Raw genomic sequence first — 20,699 nt, 5'->3', positions numbered from 1 at the left:
TGCCCCGGGACTGTCCAGTGTGCCCGGGATGGTCCAGTGTGCCCCGGGACAATCCAGTGTGCCCCGGGACGGTCCAGTGTGCCCGGAAATGTCCAGCGTGCCGCAGGCTGTCGTGCGTCACTCTGGCGAGGCCAGCCTGTGCCTGCGTCCTGTTTACACAGCAGTCGGGATGTCGCAGATAATTGTCTCGGATAACTCTGGCTCCTCCGTGAGAGAGTTCTGCCAGGGGGCTGCTCAATAATGAGAGAGTGAGACTATCTGTAAGAACGTGCACAATTCCACACGCCTGGTGCCGAGGAGCTGTCTCCCCTCCCCCACGTGTTCCAGCCCTCGCCCCAGAACCTCCAGGCATGACCGTATTAGGAATTAGGGTGATGGCGGGTGTAATTAACCCCAGGGAGGTCACGCTGGGGTAGAGCGGGCACTGTGCCAACAGAGTGTCTTTTCGAGAAAAGGAAAGTTGACACAGACCTAGGACTGTCAGCTGAGAAATGACAGAGGTAGAGACAGATCAATATGCCTGCAGCTGGGGCAGACGGAGTAGGGAACGCCTCTCAGAGCACGTGAGGAGGGGGAACACCCCCATTTAGAACTGAGGGAGGGAGCCGGGCATTGGTGGTGCATGCCTTTAATCCCAACACTCGGGAGGCAGAGGCAGGAGGATCTCTGTATTGGAAGCCAGCCTGGTACAGGATAGCCAGGGCTACACAGAGAAACCTTGTCCTAAAAAAGAAACAGACAAAAGCAAGTAAGTAGGCAAGCAAACAAAAAATCAACCTAACAAGCAAAAGAGCTGAGGGACAATTAATTAATTCTGAGTTTTGTGTTGTGTTAAGGCCTCATGTAGCCCAGGCTAGCCTGGAACTCACTGTGTAGCCAAGGGTGATGCGGAACTCCTCATCCTCCACCTCCACCTCCCCCGCTGGGCCGGTGTCTCTAGGCCTAGACACTTTCTCTGTCTCTCTCTGTGTGTCTCTCTGACTCTCTGAAACCAGCTCCTCTGTGGCACTCTGTAGAGGGAACTTAGGAGACCCGGGCATCTACTTCTGCCCCCTACTCCACTTCATCTGGCTCAGGTCTAGTCCACCACACACCTGCATCTCCATCCCAGCACTGGGGAGGCGAGGCAGGAGGATCAGGAGGAATTCCAGGCCAGCCTGCACTACCAGGAGACCCTATTTCAAAAGCAAAACTTTTTTTTAAAGGGGGGCGGGGAGATTCGGAGGTACGGGCAGCAGGTGGTCTTTGGCATAAACAGGTGAGCAAGAACTCATTGGAGGCTCTGGGGACTGAGCCCCAGAGGAGGTCGCTTGTGCAAGAGCCCTGGGGCAGGGAGAGGAGGGAGGCACGCGTGGCTTAGCAGAGAGGAGGGCGGTGGGCCTTGCGCGGAGCGGGGAGGGGGGCGAGGGGGGCGGGGCTCCCGGGACGCCTGGACTGCGCGTAGCGCCGGAGCCCGGGGCCTCCCCCTGTTGTTCGCGGGTCCCCAGGGAGCTGCGCGGCTGGTCCCGGCGCGGTTTCACCTTCCCGCGGGCGGCTCAAGTTCCCGGATCCGCTTACGCCCGGCTCGGCTGTCGCCGGCCCGGGGCGGGAGGCGCAGGACGCGGCGAACCCCGCGCGCCATGGACAGCGCTGCGCCCCGCGAGCCCGGGGCCACCGAGCCCCCCGCCCGCGCGCGCCCGCGCCTGGTGTTCCGCACGCAGCTGGCGCACGGCAGCCCCACGGGCAGGATCGAGGGCTTCACCAACGTCCGCGAGCTCTATGCCAAGATCGCCGAGGCCTTCGGCATTGCGCCCACCGAGGTGAGGTCGGACCCCAGGCCCCGCCCGGGACCCATCTGCACGCCTCGCGAAAAGCCGGACGAGACCGTGTGGGTGGGGTCCCCACATCCGCCGAGGACCCGACCCAGGCGTCAGGACGCCGGCGTGGCTGGTGGATGGGAAACAGCTCAGGGGGCAGAGTGCGCGAACGGCCAAATTCCGTCGCCCACACGGGATACAGGTGTAGTAGTGTAAGGGCTGTTACACAGTGCTGGGAAGGTGGAGGATTCGAGCTACGCAGTAAACTGGAAGGTCGGCCTGGGCTACACGAGACCCTTAAAACATCACTTTTAATTTCTTGAATTTAATTCTTCGTGTTACGTTTCTAGTTGTTGTTTCTTTTCTTCCTTTTTTCTTAATTTTTTTTTTCTGAGACCAGGGTCTCACCGTGTAAATCCGACTGTCCTGGAACTTGCTCTGTAGACCAGGCTGGCCTTGAACTCACAAAGGTCCTCCTGCCTCTGCTTCCCGATTACTGGGATTAGAGGCATGTGCCACCACTTAGTGTGTTTTTAGTTTATCGCATGTGGGGAACCAAAGCAGACAGCAGAGGTTGGGGAACAGCTTGTGGGGGCAGTTCACCCTTCCGCCATGTGGGCCTGACCAGCTGGCAGCTGTCTCGCCTGCCTGCTCCCGTCCCTTTGTTTGTTAAATTAGGATAAGATCTCACTTTGTAGCCCAGGCTGGCCTGGAACTTGCTCTGTAACCCAAGCTGGCTTCTAGCTTGCAGCAATCCCCTTGACTCAGCTCCCCAGCTTCTGTGGTTACATTGGTAAACCAGGATGCTTGAGGAAGTCTAAGACTCTCAGTCATCCTCCTGGCTCAGCCTCCTGAGTGCTGGGATGACAGACAGACACCATGCCCACAGTCAGGCCTGCCCCCTTGTTCACCGGTGAGCAGTGGGGGCCACAGCTGTGGCTCATGGGTGCTCTGGCCTCCAGGGGGCGCCCACAGAGCCCATCTACCCCAGAAGGGTGTGCACAGGGTGGTACCTCTGTGACTGATTGTGGTCCCTGTCCTGTCCGGACAGATCCTGTTCTGTACCCTCAATAGTCACAAAGTGGACATGCAGAAGTTGCTTGGGGGGCAGATCGGACTGGAAGACTTCATCTTTGCACACGTGCGTGGAGAGACCAAAGAGGTGGAGGTCACCAAAACAGAGGATGCTCTAGGACTGACCATCACGGACAATGGGGCCGGATACGCCTTCATCAAGGTGCCTGTGGGTGTGTGTGGTGACGTGGGTGGTCTGGGTCTAAGGAGACTCTGGGGACCCTGGGGAGGATGGCCCGGCGGCCCCAGGAGTGACCGATTCCCCACAGAGAATCAAGGAAGGCAGCATCATCAACAGGATCGAGGCAGTGTGCGTGGGAGACAGCATAGAGGCCATCAACGACCACTCCATTGTGGGCTGCCGGCACTACGAGGTGGCCAAAATGCTGCGGGAGCTGCCCAAGTCCCAGCCCTTCACCCTGCGCCTGGTGCAGCCCCGAAGAGCCTTTGGTGAGGACCACTGCGCCCCGGGGTTGCCCCAGGGCAGAGAGAGGCAGGAAACGGTTTTCTGAGACAACAGTCTCATAGCCCAGGCTACCCTCAACCCAGTATTTAGACAAGGATGTCCTAGAACTCCTCATCCCGGCCTGGTTTGCAATGGCTTCTTCGCGGTGTGCCAGGGATGCTCAGATGAGGAGAGGCGGTTGCTTCCAGAAGTTTTTCAAACTTGGCGATGCCAGCAGTGTTCTGGCTGTTTTCTCTGTAGTGTCCCAAGCCCTTCAGGGTGCTGAACTCACTCCTTGTCAGGAGCTCCGCAAGGTGGGAAGCCACAAACTTCCCCAAACACCACTCAGGGTCGCTTAGGGAAAGAGGGGATTGTGGGCGGGGCTCCATCCTGACCACGCCCCCAGCCCTTCAACAGACTTAAGGAGCCGGAGGCAGCCAGAGCAAGACCCTGTTTACAGAAAAGAACAAATATAAAACAGTCCGCACAAAACAGAACACTGTGTCTGCTTTGTCCCCGCAGACATGATTGGCCAGAGAAACAGGAGCAGCAAGTGTCCCGTGGAAGCCAAAGTGAGCAGCGGGAGGGAGACACTGCGCCTGCGCTCTGGGGGCGCTGCTACCGTGGAGGAAGCGGTGAGTTCAGGGTCCGCTAGGAGTCCCATAACTAATGGTGTAGTCACAATTAACACCCTCTCCGTGGAGCCCAGAGTGCGGATGGTAGCCCAGGGCTGTCGTCCCAGCACTCAGGAGGGTGAGGCAGGAGGATGATTCAGAGCGGGACCCAGGTCTCTTTCCCAGCTTGTGCAACGGGTACCGGGTACCGGTTGGAAGGCGGGGAAACAGGAATGAGTCCAGATCACAAGGTCCCAGGGGTGCCAACCGTCCCTGGCCAGAAATGCAGGAGGGACCGATTGACCTCCAACTTTTCCTTTTTTGCACTTGTGTGTAGAGGCCCAAGTTTAATATCTGTGCCTTCCTTTCTCCCCAACTTTTAATTATAAAATTGCATTCATTACTCTATTACAATCTGTCTGCATAGTGTGTGTGTGTGTGTGTGTGTGTGTGTGTGTGTACAAGCGTGCAGAGGTCAGTGGACACCTGGGGAGTCATTTCTCCCCTCCTCCTTTACGAGGATTTTAGGGGCTGAAGTCCAACTTTCTCTCGCACAGAGCGCCTAGACAATTATAATTCTGTGTATTAATTGTACTAGATAATGGGTGTCCTTGTGAGATGTTTCACGCGCGTGTCAAGCTTGTTTGAGGGCACCCATTATCCCCCTATCCCCTCATCGTGTCTCCCTCTCTCCCTCCCCCCAAGACCTCCTCCTCCACTCACCTCTTCTTTTTTTGGTTTTTTTGTTTTTGTTTTTTTCAAGACAAGGTTTCTCTGTATAGCCCGAGCTGAGCTGTCCTGGAACTAGCTGGGGCTCAAACTCACAGAGATCCTCTGCCTCTGTCTCCTAGAGTACTGGGGTTAAAGGCGTGCACCACCACGGCCCTGCCCACACACCTCTTTTTAATGTCACGTGATTTACTTCAGGGACTGAATAGCAACAGCTACACCACTGAAGAGTTGCTTACACAGTCTGCCTCCTTGGGGCGGGTCGCCCAGCCCCTCCCCTTTGCTGTCTATCCTCAATCCATCCGGAGGGCGTCACCCCTAGCCCACTCACCCATCAATCTTTAGGCGCGCGGGTCCGGCAGCCCTTTCCCCTAGCAACCACCGAAGGTTTATCAACCCTGGTCTTGCCCGTCTCTCACCCGGCCACTCACCTGTCCGCAGCCCAACGACTTGGAGGTGGCGGCGGCGCGCAGGGTGGATGACCTGCTGGAGAGCTATATGGGCATCCGGGACCCCGAGCTGGGTAAGCGGCGCGGGTAAGCGCGGGGTCCCCGGCGTGGGCTGGGGGCGGGAGTATGCGCCCGAGCTGACAGTAGGTTCCGTCGGTGCGTCTGTCTGTCCTGTCCCTCTGTCCATCCCATCCCTCTGTCCGTCCGTCCTTCCATCTGTCCGATCCCGCAGCAGCTGCAGTGGTGGAGACTGCCCGGAGCGCAGCGGGAGCCCAGGCCTTCGCACGAGGCCTGGACGCCGTTCTGGGCGAGTTCGCCTTCCCGGACGAGTTCGTAGTAGAGGTGTGGGCAGCCATCGGCGAGGCCCAGGACGCCTGTGGCTAGCATGTGCGGGGGTCCGAAGCCCTGGGCCCAGCCCCCTGCCGCAACGCCGCTCCAGGACCCAGGACAACCCTGATACCCAGGCTGGTTCTAGAACCCGGCCCAATTCTGGAACCCAGGCCCACCCCAAGACCCAACCTGGCTCTCGAACCAAACCCAGTTCTGTAACCCAGGTCAGGCCTGGGGCCCAGCCTAGTTCTAGCACCCAGGTCAGCTCTGAGGCCCAGCTGGAATTCCAGCCGATGTCTGGAGCCCAGTTCAGGCCTGAGGCCCAGTCCAGCTCTAGAACTAAAACTGAGGCCTGGTCCAGCTCTAGAATTGAGCACAGCTCTGTAACCCAGACCTACCCCGAGGTTCAGCCCACTTCTAGCAGCACCCAGGTCAGCTCTGAGACCCAGCCAGGCTGTAGAATCCAATCTAGTCCTGGGACACAGCCTGGTTCTAGAACCCACGGCAGTTCTGAGGCTCAGACCAGCTCCAGAACCAAGGGCAGCCCTGGGGCTGAGCCCTGTTCTAGAACCCACCCTGAATTTGAATTCAAGTCCAGCCCTAGAACCCAGGCTGACTCCGAGGCCAGACCTAGTTCCAGAGCCCAGGGCGGTTCTGAAGACCACACCAGCCCAGAGACCAAACCCAGACCTAGAACCCAGGGCAACTCCCAGGTCAAATTCTGTTCTGAAATCAAGGCTGCTTCTAGAATACAGACAGGCCCTGAGGGTGGGCCGGGTTCTAGAACTCAGGCCCACCCAGATAGGAATCCTGGCTCTAGAGCCCAGCTGGGCCTGGGGTCTAACCCTGATGCTGGAGCCCAGGTCCCCCGGCCAAGTCCTGCCCCACAGCCCCACTCCAGAACCCAGACAAGTGTTAAGACCCAGCTGGGCTCAGAGCTCCATCCCAACTCTGAATCCCAGCCCAGTTATGAAACAGTCGCCACCACCGCAGCCTGGCCCTTTCTTAACATTTGGAGTGACTCTGGAGGACCAGCTAGCTCGGGAGCCCAGGCAAGGTCCACCAAGCCGCTGGCTATTGGAACCCAAGCCAGCTCCACTAGCCAGCCATGTTCCCGACCGCTGCCCCAAGCAGGCAGCCAGAGCCGTGCTACAACAGAGTCCAGACTCAGACCCCAGCCCTGCTCCCCAGCCTTGCCCCCCAGCGCCTCCCCGCACCCTGCACCCCAGGCTGGCTCCAGTGGTGAGTCAGAGTCTGAGGATCAACCAGCAGGGGGAAGCCAGCCTGTTGTGACGGCCGGGCCCCACTCCCAAACGGCCTCCATCTCCCGTGGGAGGCCCGGCCCCAGGGTGCTGGGCACCCAGCCCTCCTCATCCAGAAGTCATGCCGGCTCCAGGGCATTGTCTAACTCAGGGACCCAGACAGACTTCCACGCCTGGCCCAGCTCTGGAGCCCACGTGGGTGTGGCCAGTCATGGAGGGTCTCAGCCTCAGCCACTGGCTGAGAAGGAGCCCAGCTCCAGAGCCCAGTCTAGTGCTGGGGGCAGATCCGGTGCAGGCTCCCAAAACCAGCATCTGAGGACAGCTGGGGCCAGCTGTGCCCCCCAGAGAGACGCAGGACAGAGGCTTGGCTCTGGAGCCCACTGGGTCTCTAGAACCCAATTCCCTCCTCAGGTTCCAGCGTGCGCTGGAGCCCAGGCAGGTGCCGCAGAGGCCTTGCGCCCCAGAACCCAGCCAGGCCCTAGCCCTGGCGGTTCTGGAAGCCGGCCCTGCTTCGGAGCCCATCTTCCCAGCTCTAAAGACAAACCCCGACCCCAGACCCCAGGCCTCGAGCCTAGAATACAGCCTGATCTCCCCGCCCAACCTCAGCCTCCAAGCCCACCACTCACAAGAGCCCCCACTCCTGCCCCAAGCAAGGTGGCTGGGCCTCAGCCTCAAGATGGAAGCCGGGTCACAGCCTGCCCTGGGTCACAAGCCCTCACCACTCCCCAGAAGCCAGCCCTTTCACCCAAGCCCCAGATGGGACCACAGAAGTCCTTGCGCCCCACCATATGCGTCCCTCCTAGCCCCTTCCCAGGGCCCCTCCCCCACCAGGGGTAGCCGGGCTGGAGTTGTCCCCTGGGCAAGATGGTGGAACCGAGGCTTGGGTTTCAGGAGCCTGGCTGCGAACCTTGAGTAAGAGGATCCTACCACAGAAGGGGGACGGGGAGGCTCCCTGGGGACCTTGGTAGTGAATAAAGCCTCGAATCCCCACAGCCCCATCTCAGTGAGTGGTTTGCATCGAGCTGCGGGGGAGTGGGGCGAGCAGGCAGCACGCTAAGCTGGGTGCCTGCTGCACGCCTCGGATGCGCACCACCGGGCCATTTAACCGTTTATTGAGCAAGTGCATTGGGTGGCCACGGGGGAGGGGGGGCTCCGGACCTGGCTGTGGGGACCCCAACGGATGCTTCCAACACCCAAGGTCGATGACCCTTGAGTCCAGACCAGAGGAACATGAAGCTTGGTGTCTAAGACCCAGGCTGTGGCAAGGTGGGGGGACGCCCCAACTCAGGCTCCGGGTCTCTCTCGTCCCCACATCCCCAGGTTGTCCTGGGAGGAGTCTGGGGATTCAGGGAGGACATCCCTAAGTTAGGGGCTCCCCTCTTTAGTCCACAGAGCACTCGGGCTCCTGGGATAGCCACGGGCCTGTGGTAGTCACCAAGGATCTGAAGTTTGGGTGATGCTGTCCTTCAGGGCCCACTGGGCGCGGCCTGGACTGGGGGAGGGTGCAAGGTCAGAGCCCGGATCCGTGAACTGAGCCGTGGGTGCAGGCGCCGAAGCACGGACCTACGAAACAGGATGTAGACCCAGGGGTCCAAGATCTGGTTCCACGTGGCCACGCGCAGGTAAATGAGTAGTTGGTGCTCCGTGGCCCGCAACAGCTGCCCAGAGGAGCTCATGACAGGCGGCGTCTGCAGCAAGGTCTGTACGATAAAGACCTGCAGGAGCAGAGAGGGCTGTGCTGTGTGACCTTGGGGGAGCGGGACAACCTCTCTGAGCTGCTGCTATAGGACCCAGGAAGGAGTACAGGCTTTTGGCTCATGTCCTAGCTGGACGGAGGCAGAGAAAGTAAACTTGGCTCAAAGCAGCAGGGCACCCAGCGCCAGGCTCCGACCTTTTATTCCCTCTCTGTGTAGTCCCGGAATTCACTCTGTAGACCAGGCTGGCCTCGAACTCACAGCCTGCCTCTGCCTCCCAAGTGCTGGAATTAAAGATGTGCACCACTATGTTTTAGTTTTAGACAGAGTCTGGTCAGTTGCTCAGGCTGGCCTGAGACTTAATCCTGAGTGCCTGGGCCACACGCCTGCTATTCAGGCCCAGAGGTGAATCTGCTTTGTGCTGGGGAAGCCTGTATACAGTCAGCACATCATAAATGTCTGCTGAAGGAATAACGCCAAAGAAATAAAATAAAACAAAAGGTCTTGTGCCCGTGTTATAGCGGGGCTCCTCCTACCAGCCGGACTCCATCGATACAGGAGTCCACGGGGCAGCCAGGAGACACACGTGATCCGGCCACGCTATCTAGAACGTGTTTTCCTCTTATTCACCCTTCAAAGTCCTACTCCGGAGTGCCCAAGCCCAGACACATCTTCCTGTGGCCGACCCTAGAGGCCTGGAGGGTGTGAACCCAGGCTGCTCTCTCCCCGCCCCGCCCGGCCCGGCCCGGGAACTCACCAGCAGGGGCATCCAGCACACGGTGGCCACTACCATGATGCCCACCAGCTGCACCATCATCTCCACCTCGCAGTCCCGCGGGCGCTGGCGCGCAGCCTCGCGGCCATGGTAGACGCGGCAGAGTGTGGCCACGCTCACGGTGTTGAGCAGGAAGGACAGCCCGACGGACAGGCCGCCGAGCAGCGCGAACAGCAGGCCGAAGGCCACGTCTTCGCGCCGCGCGCCCAGCGTCAGGAAGCACCAGGAGCCCGGCCACTGCACCGAGTAGCGGCCGAGCCCCAGCAGCGGCAGCAGCCCGAGCGCCAGCGCCGCCAGCCACACGAGCGCCACGGTGGCCCAGGCGCGACGCCCGGGGGCCGCAGGCCGCCAGAAGGGCCGCGTGATGCCCACGAAGCGTTCCGAGGCCATGGCGGCGCCCAGCAGCAGCGGGCACAGCCCGAAGAAGACCATGGCCACCCCCATGAAGTGGCAGAGGCGGCAGCCGGGGTCGGCCGCCTGCCAGGCGAAGAGCGCCGCGTGCTGCGCCACCACGATGGCGCCGGTGACCAGCAGCCCCAGGAAGTCGGTGAGGACCAGGCCGCACAGCAGCGTGAGGAAGGACGAGCGCGGCGCGGGCGCCCCGGCCAGCGCGCTCAGGGCCAGCAGGTTGGAGCCCAGGCCCAGCACGCAGAAGGACGCGGCGAACCAGGGCGACGCGATGAGGCGCCGCTCCTGCGCGGTGATGGTGGCGTTCATCGGCCTGAAGCACGGCCCGGGGAGGCTGCCGTTGGGCCACATGGCTCCCGAGCTGACCGGGGCGTCACCACCCCATCGGGCGACCTGGGGAGACGAGGTGGACGAGGTGGTGAGCGCCCCGGCCTCCTGCGTCCTAACGTCCTTCAGCAGCTCCGGGTTGGGGTGCAGAGCTGGACCTCAGTTTCCCCCTCCATCGCCCCGGCCCGGTTTGGTACCTGCCCCGAGGCCAGCTCACGGGAACGGCCCTAGCCATTCCTCCGCGTCCCTCACGTCACTTTTATAATAAGAAAGGAACCAGAAGCTTTCGTTCCATTTTGGGAACAAGAAAAAACCCAAGCTAACCGGAACACATCCCCGGGGACGATGGCAGGGCCACAGAACCGAGCCAGTCTGGACCTGGCGTCTGTTCCACAGCCTGGTCCCTCCCAGCGCAGGGAGCGTGCGAGGCAGGAGGATGGCTGTGAGTTTAATCTACACAGAGAGATAAAAACCAGACTGGAGACAGGTGGGCACTTGCCAATATCTAATAACAGCCTCAGGCCGACGAGCAGTCCGTGTGATCCTCCTGCCTCAGACTCCTGGTGTGAACCATATTTGGTCTTTTCCCTTAGTTCTGCTTTTTCGTGTTTAACATTGTTCATTCACATGTGGGGGTGTGCACGGGAGCCTGGAGGTCAGACGACAACTTGCGGTAAGCGACCGCCTCTCCTCACTGAGCCTTTGCCAGCCCTTGGTGCTCTCTTTTTCTTCTTCCCCTGAGGCCCCCTCCCTTCCCACTGAGTTCTTGGGTTTTGCTTTAATTTTTGAGACGGAGTTTCTCTGTAGCTCTGTCCTGTCTCTCTGGAGCCTAGTAGACCTGGCTGGCCTGGAACTCACAGAGATCCCCCTGCCTCTGCCTCCTGAGTGCTGGGATTAAAGGTGTGCCCCACTACCATCTAGCTGAGTTCTGGGGTTTTAACGGTTGGCCATTCAGGGTTCAGGAACCCCTGTTCTTTTTCTCGTGTCACTGCAGAGACTCAGTTTCCCCTCCTGTAAAGCCTGCTGATGCTGAGAACGATTATCTTTTATGTCCACTCCTGGTACACAGAAGGTGCTCAATTCATGCAGCCCAGAATGCTCCAGGCAGACAGGAGCAGTTCCCTGCCTCACTCCCATTTCATCCCCAGGCCACCGACTGAATGGGCCTTCCAGGGCCATCGAGGAGGGGAAACTGAGGCTGGTGCCGCCCTGGCTCTGAGACACTGTGCACCTGTTTGAGTTTCTGTGACCCCGGCACTCCACCCCCCACCCCTGCAAGGCAGGTCTACGTCAGTGGCTGCCGCCTCTTCTGTCCCTGTCTTTGGCCCAGCCTTAGCTCTGGGTCCCTCATGTTTGCTGTGGCCGGAGCAAGCCCCAGTGCTTCAGCCTGCTGAGTTCTGCACCGAGGATGGCGGTTTCCAGTCTCCCCTCTGCCTGGCGCTCCCTCCCCTGGGGTTCAGGTGATAATGGCAGGCTCAAGTTGCCCAGGCCAGACCTGATGCAGGGCCTGGCAGCCTCCCAGGCTGGCCAGCAGCTGGGGCTGTGTGTTCCCAGGGAGCTCTGCAGCCTTTCTGCGCCCTTCAGATTCCACAGAGGCAGGGAACTCCGGGCCTGGGAACTCACGGAGATCCTTGCCTCCAGCCCCACTGTGATGAGAAGCACAGGCCTCCCTCTGCCGCACCTGACCCCGTGTGCCGAGGATCCTCCTGTGGTTCTGAGTCCTGGGGTGTGGGGTGGGTGGCAGAGCCCAGTCAGGGCGGCTCTGTGTCTCCACTCGGGTCTGTGATGGAGCCTCGTCCTTGTCATGTGTGCACCCTGGGGCACTGCTCCCCGTTCCTTGAGGCCCAGGCATTGGTGGCTGGAACTCAGCCACCAGTGTGGAATGTGTTGTGTGGCTGGGTTCTAAGCGCCAGGCCCCTCCCCCTCCTCTCAGCCCATCCATCTCCCTCAAGCCTCTGCTCCGGCCTCAGAGCAGCCTGGGCCCTCCAAGTCTCCACCCCACGGCCACCGGGCACAGCCTCAGCGTCCCCCGTACAATGAATCCGTACCCCCTCTCCCCTCGTGACTTTCTGCTAACACCAGGATGGGCAGAGCTCCTGGGCCAAGCCTTGGTCCTTGCTGTGGCCAGAGGGGTCTCTGCCACCACCCCAGACACCTGGTGTGGTGCCCCCCACCCCCCACAGACCCTCAGGGCTCACCACGGGCTGTGTCTCTCCCTCCCACAGGGCTGCCTCCTGTTTGTGCCGAAGCCCAGGGTGCAGGTTTCATCTCTACTGAAGTGTGGTTCAGCGGAGGCTCGGCTTGGGCCTCAGTTTCCTGGTGTTCAGTGAACGGGTACCAGGAGATGAGGCCCAAGCTGAGCCCATGCGTGTCCACACGAGTGTGCACAGGCATACACACACGCTAAGTCACATGCCACAGTCCCCAGCTCCCACTGCCTGAGCATCTTGGACTGGCCTTGCCCAGACTCAGGGAACCAGGATGCCCATGGGTCGCCAAGGGAGCTACATCTGTGCACTGGACCACTGGAGCGAAGGCTGCACCCGGGATTCCCTCCAGGGAACTTGGAGACCCCAGGGGATGTGGTTCAGCAGAGAAGTCAATAGGTCTGGGCTCCTCACCTCGGCAGTCGGTGGTAGGTCTCATGGGGGGTGGACTCACCGCAGGGTCAGTACCAGGGTGTCGCGGTGGTGTCCCAGGAGCAGAGCAGGCAGTACCGCTGTGCTTTCCCAGGTCAGGCAGAGAGAGCAGGGAGCAAAGCCCCCTGGGGAAACCGAGTCACGGGCTGAAGACAGGTCCCGACAGGGGCCCTGGGGCTGTGGGCGGATGGTGTAGCTCTGGGGACCCCCAGGGGCACGAGGCTGGGGGGTTGTGACAGTAAGGCCGGCTCCCACCACGCCCTGTCTCCATCTGTCTTTCTGCCTGTCTGTCGCCAGCCCCGCCCCCTGCTCTGGCCTCGCCCCGCAGCCGGGTGCTTTGGCTAGGGTGGGAACTGGGCAGGGCACAAGGGTGCTGCGGACGGTCGGTTGTTGACAGGCCACTGACCCAGAGGCCCAGGCCCATGCGTGCGGGAAGAGCTGAGGGCAGGATGGGGCCGGTCCTGGCAAGACAGCAACCAGGCGTCTTCCAGGAGAGTAGGGAAGGGCCAAGGTCCGGCTGCTGGGGCCACAGGGCTGGAGAGGGGGTGGCGGGGGAGGGGTGCTGTGGGGGAGGCCAGATGTCAGGCTGCCGCCAGAGATGGAGCAGACTTAGGGACCCCTCCCCCCAGCCCATAAAGTTCTGCTGTGTAGTCTAGTGAGCCGGGCCCTGAAGGGACCGATTGCTGGGCCTGGGCCTGGGAGGCGACCTTGGGCCTCTTTGGCCTCAGTTTGGTGGGGACCAGGATGCCCGGCCTAGCCATGACCCCAACCCACCCAGTTCCACAGCCAGTCCAAGGTCAGCTGGGCTCTCAGCAGCCGGAAGCCCCTTCCCTGATGCCCTACCCCTCACCCTTCCGGTCTCACTCCTGGGGGCTCTCCCGGCCCATCCCATTATTCAGCCATGAACCCTAACTTGCCTCTTTCCTGGTCAGGGGCTGGCTCCAAGCCTCTTGTAGCTTCTTTCTGTCCTCTCCCAGCTGGACCTGTCTTTCTTATCCCAGATTTCTATGGTTAAGGGTTGCCAAGCCAAAGCCAATGTCCTTACCGTCCCCAAAGTTTGGCTAGGAATTAATGCTGTGGGAAAAGGGTTTAGGGACTATGTGAATATGTGTTCTTTTGGTCTGGGATACAAGGTGCTGGCAGGAATGTTTGGTGGGAGTGGAGCCTTATAGAGCTGTGGTGTGGGGCTATGCTCCCAATGGGGACAGGAATGGGGCAGGGGAGAGGGGTTATGGGACTGACGGGGAGGGCTGACGTCCTTTCTTCCTCTGGACACTCAGCTGTGTTTGTGTCACCTCCCCACAGTATGGAGGGCACAGCGCACAGCAGAGAGGAAGTGTGCGGAGGCCACACATGGCTCCTGGCACACAGGCACACTCAAGGCTCGCTGCAGCTGGGGGCTCAGGATGCACCCCCTGTGGCTGTGGCTTCCTCCGAGGCCGGGCCGGGCTGGGGGTGCCTATTCTTAGCTCTGGATGCAGTCAAAGGAAGGAAGAGGCTGGAGCAGGAGCTGGACACAGCTTCCGGGACACCAGGGCACCCGTGGGGTCAGTCTGATCCTTGCCAGGCCCGGTGCCCTCACGGATCCAGTGCCGTGGGCGGGACCTCCTGCCAAGTCTTCTACACGGCAGGGCACCCCAGGGTCCCCTTACCTCCCTGTCTCCAAAGGCCGGAACCCTGCTGGGGCTGTGCACACAAGAACCAGCAGACCAGAGATCATATGGTATAGGTAGCAGAAGGAACGGACCCCCTCTGGTCCACATAGAGAAACTGGACCCAGCATGCAGTGCACCATGCATGCATCCAAGTAACTCCTGAGCTCAGATGCCCTGGCCTGGCTCCCTGGAGGACCCGGAGCCCTGGCTGCCACAGGCTCCGTGGGGGCACTGAGTGTTATCATGAGGATGGCTGGTTTGGACAGGTCTGGGTCCTGCTACATTCTCAGGCCCCTGCCGGAGGCCCCTGGACCTGGGCTGGGCAATGCTTGGTAGCACATCTGGGATGCAGTAAGGCGTCCTTGGCCTCTACTGGATGCAAACCAGGACCTGGGGGCAGCACCAGCACCACGTTCCCAGAAGGGGTGGTCTTGGGCTCAGGTGGGCGGAACAGACTGAGAACTGACCCTCCCAGAGACACTTGGGTGTGGTGTCTACTCAATGGCCTCAGAGCTGTGATTCAGACACGAAGCCATTCTAGAATAAGCTTTTTATTAAACGTATCAAAACCACATGGGGTGCCACGAGTAGAACAAGTCCGTGGAAACAGAAACAAGACAGCCTTCCCACCTAAAGCAGTCCTGTCAGATAAACAGTCACAATCTGTTCCAGATGGGCTGGGATCTGGGGGGGCCAGGGCCGGCAGAATGGCAGGGACTGGCGCCAAGAAGATGCAGAGGAAGGCGTCCCTGTCACTGTCCCCTGGGAGGTGTCCGGGGCCGGCCCTGCCCCGCGGACGTCACCTGCGGTAGCGGTACCGCTTGAAGTGGAACCACAGCTGGAAGATGCCATTGGCGAACTGGCAGCGGAAGCCGTGGCGGTGCGAGTACTCCCACTCACGGCTGACAATCTTGAAGGCAATGTCTTCGTAGGGCGGCCCGGCGTGAAAGCGCAGGATGGCGAAGTCGCGGTTGTCCGCGCAGGCCTCCAGGAAGTACTCCGGAGTGGCACGCTTGCGGATGAGGTCGGGGTAGAAGATGTTAAACTTGTAGCCCTGCACAATCTTGGGCGGCGGGTTGTCGAAGTCGTAGTGCGTCTGGTTGTACTTGTTCCACTCGAAGCCCGTGTGCACGCGGTTGAAGAAGCGAGGCTTGCGCGGCCGGTACTTGTCCGCCCACAGGTAGGCGCGCCCACTCAGCGGCATCTCCACGCTGAACTGCGCCTCGTCCTGCCCCATGCCCTCCCGCGCACGCCTGAAGAAAATGTCCTCAGCGCTTTCACTCGCATCGCCTGTGGGGGGTGGAGGGGTTAGTCGCAGGGCTCTCGGCCCCCACCGGCCCCCTTCAGGCTGCCCCTCACCCGGCTGCCTCGCCCCACCTGTGGCCTGGAGCTGCTGGCGGGACAGCTGCAGGCGCTGCAGGTCCTCGTGCGGCTCCAGCACGTGCGCGTCCAGCGGCAGCTCGTGCGGTGTGAGCAGCCGTGGGCTGTAGCGGCCTGCGTCATAGTCTGCCAGACTCTGCTGGATCAGGTCCTCCTCCATCAGCACCGCCTCGCCATCCGCATCCACCTCCACCTCCGTGGCTGCTGGAGTTCCCTCGGCTTCTGCGGGGTCCGCTGAGGGTCCGGGGCTGGGAGCTGGCTCCTCAGCTTCAGGGCTGCATGGGGCAGTGGAGGAGGGGTGAGACCCAGATGTGATGTGGGGGGTAGGGCCCACACCCCGTCCCTGTCCCCCTCCTGCGGGCCCCTCCCTCACCTGTGGGTGGCCGTGGGCTCGGTCTTGAGGATGGGGAACAGCGGTTCGCTTTCCACCCCCTGCTCCTGCTTCAGCTTGAACAGCTTTTGCCGCAGAACATCCTGGTGGCGCTCACGGAGCCTGTGGGACAGGAGGGTGGTCACCGTCCCAGTCCCCAGGCAGGGCACATTCCCTGTGTGGCCCCAAGTCCAAGCCTCAGGACAACTGTTAGCCAAACTGTCAGGCAGGGGGCGCTGGGGAACCTGGCCTGCTCAGACTGGGGACATCTGGAATAAGCAAAGCAAGCCAGCAGCCACTGTGTTTAAACTATGGTGCCAGGCATGCCGGAACCATATACAGTTCTCAAGCCAGACAGGGGCAGACTGAGGGAGCAGGCGGGAGACAACGGACAGGACAGACGGCCCAGTTTCTCAAGACTCTCACGACTCTAGTGGAACTGGCCCTGGTCTGGTGGCTCTGAAGGGTGTTGAGGCCAGCAGGGACAGAGCCTCACCTGGCCCTGGCCATGTGTGCTCGCAGCTGCTGCAGCAGGCTCTCCCAGTAGCCCATGTCCAGGTTGGGGCCACCTGCGCGGATCTTGCCCTCGATGCCCTGGAAGATGACCTGCAGCTGGTTGTATGTCTTCCCCTTGAACACCGACTGCACATCGGAGCTGACTGAGGCATTGACCCCCTCCCGACGCTCACCTGCAGGACGGGGCTGTTCAGAGTGGGCCTGAGTTCCTCCTGCCCGACCTGCTGGGTGCTGCATTCCACCCCAGTCGGGGACTGGGATGATGGGCCTGCCACCCTCCTGAAGGTGGCCTGCCTGGGAGAGGGGCGGCTGGAAGCACAGCTTCCGGGAAGCAGTGTACCCTGTTTAGATCTCAGCCGCCCTGGGACAGCAGCAAGCACGGGCCCTAGCAGGGAGGTCTCGGAGCAGCTGGGAAGACGTCTCAGGCTGCTCACCTGGGCCCTTGCCCGAGGCCTCCAGCTTGCGGAGCTTGGCGATCTCATCTTCTGTGATGGTTGTCATGTCCCGCCAAAAGTCCACGTTCTTACCCTGCTCCAGCTCCATGTACACCTGTGGGGTGGGGCCGTGAGGGAGGAGCATCAGAGGAGGAGCAAGGCGCCATGAGGGTGGGGCAGCAGGGGTAGGCAGAGGCAGGCACAGCTGTAGAGGCAGGCAGGGGCAGCACCTGGATATCCTCCAGCAGGTCCTCCATGTCCGCCACCGTGAGGCCATTGAGGAAGGTGTAGGGCTCATGCATCTCCACAGCCAGGTCGTCGTCCTCTGCGCTGATGTATTTGGCCAGCAGGTCGATGGGCTTAGCTCGCCCATCTCGGATGCGGATCTTGGAACTGCAGGAGAGAATAGGGTAGCAGGGTCAGGGCCAGCAGCATGATGGAAGATGACCCTAGGGCATCCTCTTGGGACCTGGGAAGAGTTGATGCTGTGTTCCAGCCAAGCAGCCTCAGGCTAACAGGAGCACCAGGACGGTGGGACTGAGCTGGGTCCCCAACACAGTTAACCAGGTCTGTGCTCAGACTCCTCACGTGAGCCCTCGTGAGCCCCCTGGAGCCCACCCCCCACCACGGTCTTAACAGACTGCAGAGGGTCTGTCTCGGGAGTCCGCATGTCCCACCCCGCAGAGCCAGGGGAAAAGGGGCAGGGTCTGCAACAGAAGCCGGCGAGGGCGCACCGCAGCTTGGCCTGCCGCAGGTGGAAGCTGTCCTCCTGCTCCTCCCAGGTCTTGAAGTGCTCTGCCTCCTTCTCCCGCTGCAGCAGCTCCAGCTCCTGCTCCCGCATGGCTTTCTCGCGCTCGCGTTCCAGCCGCAGCTGCTTCACCTTCTGCAGCTCCAGCCGGTTGTCCTCCTGGATCCTCTTGTTGCGTTCCTTCAGCTCTTTCTCTTCCAGGTGGCTGATGCCCTTCTTCTCCAGAGCCTGTGGAAGCAGCCACACCCACTCAGTCCTCACGTCTACTGTGTTGGAGGGAGGACAGCAGAGTGCCCAGAGGTGGTCGTGGGTGCTCACAGGCTGGAATGGGCAGGGCCTCAGGACTGAGACCAAAGCTGCCCTGGATCCCCATGGTCCATGGTAGGAGGGCTCCTGGGGTCGGCCCTTCTCCCAGACACAGCCCCAGGAGCCCCACGTGTCACCTGAGAGTTGTGCCCTAACCTTGTGCTTGCCGACGCTTTCAAAGTGTATAAGGACGTCTGGTACCCTGCAGGGCATCCCCAGGGCTCAGAGACAGCAGCTGGCAGCACAGCTAAGCCTGCTTGGGTGCACGGCAGGCAACGACTTGGGAGCCAATGTACTGGGGGGCACGCTGTGGGGGCTAAGGCTCCAGGAGCCAGGCTGGAGGGAGAGCAGTGCAAAGGCCGTGGGCAGGAAGGGTCCCTCTCCGGACATCACAGCCCCTGGCTGCTGAGCCTGCAGCACCCACCTTGTTCCAGATGAAGGTGCCGAGCAGATTGTTGTCTCCAAAGGGGTTGTCGGTGTTGGTGTAGCCCATGTACTCCTCACCCCAGCCCATCTTCTCCCGCTTCTTGCGCTCCTTAGCTTCCTTCTTGGCTAATCTCCGTGCACGCTTCTCCTCTGGGGTCTCAAAGGCCTTGAGCAGCTCTTCCTGCTGCTTTCGTTCCTCACGCAGCCGCAGCCGTTCCTGCAGGCTCTGCTGCTGGCTCAGGGCCAGGGCAGCCGCCCCAGGGCTCCGAGAGCGCTTCCGAGATTCCAAGCTAGATGCCGATGACCCCGGGGACCGCGAGCCCCGTGCCCGCTCCTCACCCGAGTCAGATTGTGAGGACTGGTCCTGTGAGTGCCATCGGGGCGGACGAGGGCTCCGGCTTCGCCTCCTAGACCTCTGCCTCCGGTCTTCTTCCGAATCTGACCTACAGAGGACACAACAAGGTATACTCCACGCCAGCTGCAGCTGGGACACCACTGTTGGTGTTGAGGTCACAATGACACCTTGAGATACATGCCCTTGCAGTCTCCCAACCGGCAAATCACTCTGACCACACAAACCAGGCTGCCCTGCATGGTACAGCCGCACAAGTCTCACGGCACAGGCCACGGCACAGCCGCACAAGTCTCACGGCACAGCCGCACAAGTCTCACAGCACAGCCCACGGCACAGCCGCACAAGTCTCACGGCACAGCCGCACAAGTCTCACGGCACAGCCGCACAAGTCTCACGGCACAGCCGCACAAGTCTCACGGCACAGCCCACGGCACAGCCGCACAAGTCTCACGGCACAGCCCACGGCACAGCCGCACAAGTCTCACGGCACAGCCCACGGCACAGCCGCACAAGTCTCACGGCACAGCCGCACAAGTCTCACGGCACAGCCTACGGTACAGCCGCACAAGTCTCACGGCACAGCCCACGGCACAACCGCACAAGTCTCACGGCACAGCCGCACAAGTCTCACGGCATAGCCCACGGCACAGCCGCACAAGTCTCACGGCACAGCCCACGGCACAGCCGCACAAGTCTCACGGCACAGCCCACGGCACAGCCGCACAAGTCTCAGGCCTGGACAGAAAGCACTGCAGGAGAGCTGTAGGTTGATGGTGAAATAATGTATTCATTTTCTTTTTTAGGCTTTTCAGGTTTTTGTAGCTTTGGCTGACCTTGAACTCATGGAAGTAAAAGTTATGGAATTAAAAATGTGTGCCACTGGTTCTTAAGACAGCCAAGTATCAACCAGAGAGAATGGGGGGTTCAGAATGCTGGATCATGTGGGCAGAAGAAGCAGCATGAACAAAAGCTCTGGGGCATGGACAGCCATGGGAGCCAATGGGGTGGGGACAAGGGGGCTGACCACCTCCAAGGCTGGGCATTCAAGGTGTGTGTGGGATGGAGTACTTACGATGGTCCTATCAAATAAGAGAAAAGTGGAGGTTGTTTTATTTTAGGTACGTAATTTACATTGCTATGTCTAGGAGGGGCATCTCCCTCTACAGCACAAGCTGGCCGTCACCATCCAAAAACGCCCCAGTCTGTGCGGGGGGTTACTGGTGTGTACCATACCATCGAGTCCCACTGAGACGACAGGTCGAAGGAATGAGGCCCAGCGGATGGATTCTCTGACATCCCGGGAACCATGAAAGAGGAAAAAGCACCACCAGATAATATTTTGAGGACACGAGTTCGAATCCCCAGCACCCACAAGAGAAGTTGGATGTGGCTGTTTGTAACCCCAATGCTGTATGGGTAGTGTCCTGGTCAGTTTCTGTCAAATGTTATAAACTACAGCCATTTGAAGAAAAGTAACGCCAATTGAACAAAATAACTTAACTATGGAGAAACACAACACGGGGGGGGTGTGTGTGTCGAGACAGGGTTTTTCTGTAGCTTTGGTTCCTGTCCTGGAACTAGCACTGTAGACCAGGCTGGCCTCGAACTCACAGAGCCCCGCCTGCCTGCGTCTCCCGAGTGCCACCGCCGCCCCTCAGCCCCCGGGACGCTCACCTGCGCCCCCGGCTGCGCCGCCTGCGTGCGCGCCGCCTCTCGCGCTCCCGACGCCGCCGGCTGCTCCGTCCATGGCTCCCGCTGCGGCTCCGACTCCGGTGCCGACTCCGGCTCCGCCGCCTCCGACTCCTCCGCCCCGCGGACCGCGAGCGCGAGCGACTGTCGCGACCCATTTGGCGGTCCGCGTTGCGCACGCGCAGACGTAAACAACCAAGGGACTGCACGCCGGGGACTTTCCTTTGCCGCGGCGCGCTTGGAGCTGCCCAAAGTGCGCCCGTTCCCGGAGAGCGCCT

The 20,699-nt window shown here is 60.8% G+C and overlaps 3 protein-coding genes across 8 annotated transcripts; 1 reads left to right on the top strand and 2 right to left on the bottom strand.

Annotated features, from left to right (window-relative positions):
• Nucleotides 1-1,482: 1,482 nt before the first annotated feature.
• Nucleotides 1,483-5,499, top strand: Gipc3 (GIPC PDZ domain containing family member 3). 3 transcript variants are annotated; one of them, XM_041669900.1, is made up of 6 exons: nucleotides 1,483-1,799; nucleotides 2,848-3,033; nucleotides 3,140-3,320; nucleotides 3,838-3,950; nucleotides 5,100-5,181; nucleotides 5,340-5,499. In XM_041669900.1, the coding sequence occupies exons 1-6, from the start codon at nucleotides 1,620-1,622 to the stop codon at nucleotides 5,489-5,491; spliced, it is 894 nt and encodes a 297-aa protein (XP_041525834.1). In that variant the 5' UTR covers nucleotides 1,483-1,619; the 3' UTR covers nucleotides 5,492-5,499. The 3 variants fall into 3 exon arrangements, with proteins under 3 accessions (XP_041525834.1, XP_041525833.1, XP_041525832.1); XM_041669899.1 differs by having other exon boundaries at nucleotides 2,848-3,039; nucleotides 5,343-5,499; XM_041669898.1 differs by having other exon boundaries at nucleotides 2,848-3,039.
• A 2,311-nt stretch (nucleotides 5,500-7,810) lies between these two features.
• Tbxa2r (thromboxane A2 receptor) lies at nucleotides 7,811-12,903 on the bottom strand. 4 transcript variants are annotated; one of them, XM_041669533.1, is made up of 3 exons: nucleotides 12,525-12,903; nucleotides 9,151-9,969; nucleotides 7,811-8,432 (listed from the first exon to the last, which is right to left on the bottom strand). In XM_041669533.1, the coding sequence occupies exons 2-3, from the start codon at nucleotides 9,925-9,927 to the stop codon at nucleotides 8,166-8,168; spliced, it is 1,044 nt and encodes a 347-aa protein (XP_041525467.1). In that variant the 5' UTR covers nucleotides 9,928-9,969; nucleotides 12,525-12,903; the 3' UTR covers nucleotides 7,811-8,165. The 4 variants fall into 4 exon arrangements, with proteins under 4 accessions (XP_041525467.1, XP_041525468.1, XP_041525470.1 ...); XM_041669534.1 differs by having other exon boundaries at nucleotides 12,565-12,903; XM_041669536.1 differs by having other exon boundaries at nucleotides 7,811-8,414; nucleotides 12,525-12,898.
• Nucleotides 12,904-14,738: 1,835 nt separating this feature from the next.
• On the bottom strand, nucleotides 14,739-20,614 carry Cactin (cactin, spliceosome C complex subunit). The gene is made up of 9 exons (XM_041669225.1): nucleotides 20,407-20,614; nucleotides 18,376-18,820; nucleotides 17,632-17,873; nucleotides 17,128-17,290; nucleotides 16,898-17,012; nucleotides 16,444-16,636; nucleotides 15,951-16,070; nucleotides 15,575-15,852; nucleotides 14,739-15,487 (listed from the first exon to the last, which is right to left on the bottom strand). The coding sequence occupies exons 1-9, from the start codon at nucleotides 20,577-20,579 to the stop codon at nucleotides 14,997-14,999; spliced, it is 2,220 nt and encodes a 739-aa protein (XP_041525159.1). The 5' UTR covers nucleotides 20,580-20,614; the 3' UTR covers nucleotides 14,739-14,996.
• Nucleotides 20,615-20,699: the final 85 nt, after the last annotated feature.

Source organism: Microtus oregoni, unplaced genomic scaffold (genome assembly GCF_018167655.1).
Source record: "Microtus oregoni isolate MIOR12 unplaced genomic scaffold, Mior012 000019F_ref0000042, whole genome shotgun sequence".
Classification (NCBI taxonomy): Eukaryota; Metazoa; Chordata; class Mammalia; order Rodentia; family Cricetidae; genus Microtus; species Microtus oregoni.
Note: the sequence above shows the minus strand (reverse complement) of the source record. Positions and strands in the feature narration are given on the sequence as shown.

What these genes read in the sequence shown, in the direction of transcription:
- Gipc3 (XM_041669898.1), top strand. Translation starts at nt 1,620, where the DNA reads ATGGACAGCGCTGCGCCCCGCGAGCCCGGGGCCACCGAGCCCCCCGCC. An exon ending in GCAGCCCCGAAGAGCCTTTG is followed by an intron (nt 3,321 to 3,837) that starts GTGAGGACCACT and finishes TTGTCCCCGCAG; the next exon opens with ACATGATTGGCCAGAGAAAC. An exon ending in CATCCGGGACCCCGAGCTGG is followed by an intron (nt 5,182 to 5,339) that starts GTAAGCGGCGCG and finishes CCGATCCCGCAG; the next exon opens with CAGCTGCAGTGGTGGAGACT.
- Tbxa2r (XM_041669533.1), bottom strand. Translation starts at nt 9,927, where the DNA reads ATGTGGCCCAACGGCAGCCTCCCCGGGCCGTGCTTCAGGCCGATGAAC. An exon ending in TGTGCTGGATGCCCCTGCTG is followed by an intron (nt 8,433 to 9,150) that starts GTGAGTTCCCGG and finishes CACACAGCACAG; the next exon opens with CCCTCTCTGCTCCTGCAGGT.
- Cactin (XM_041669225.1), bottom strand. Translation starts at nt 20,579, where the DNA reads ATGGGTCGCGACAGTCGCTCGCGCTCGCGGTCCGCGGGGCGGAGGAGT. An exon ending in GCACCTTCATCTGGAACAAG is followed by an intron (nt 17,874 to 18,375) that starts GTGGGTGCTGCA and finishes CTGCTTCCACAG; the next exon opens with GCTCTGGAGAAGAAGGGCAT. An exon ending in CTGCGGCAGGCCAAGCTGCG is followed by an intron (nt 17,291 to 17,631) that starts GTGCGCCCTCGC and finishes TCTCTCCTGCAG; the next exon opens with TTCCAAGATCCGCATCCGAG.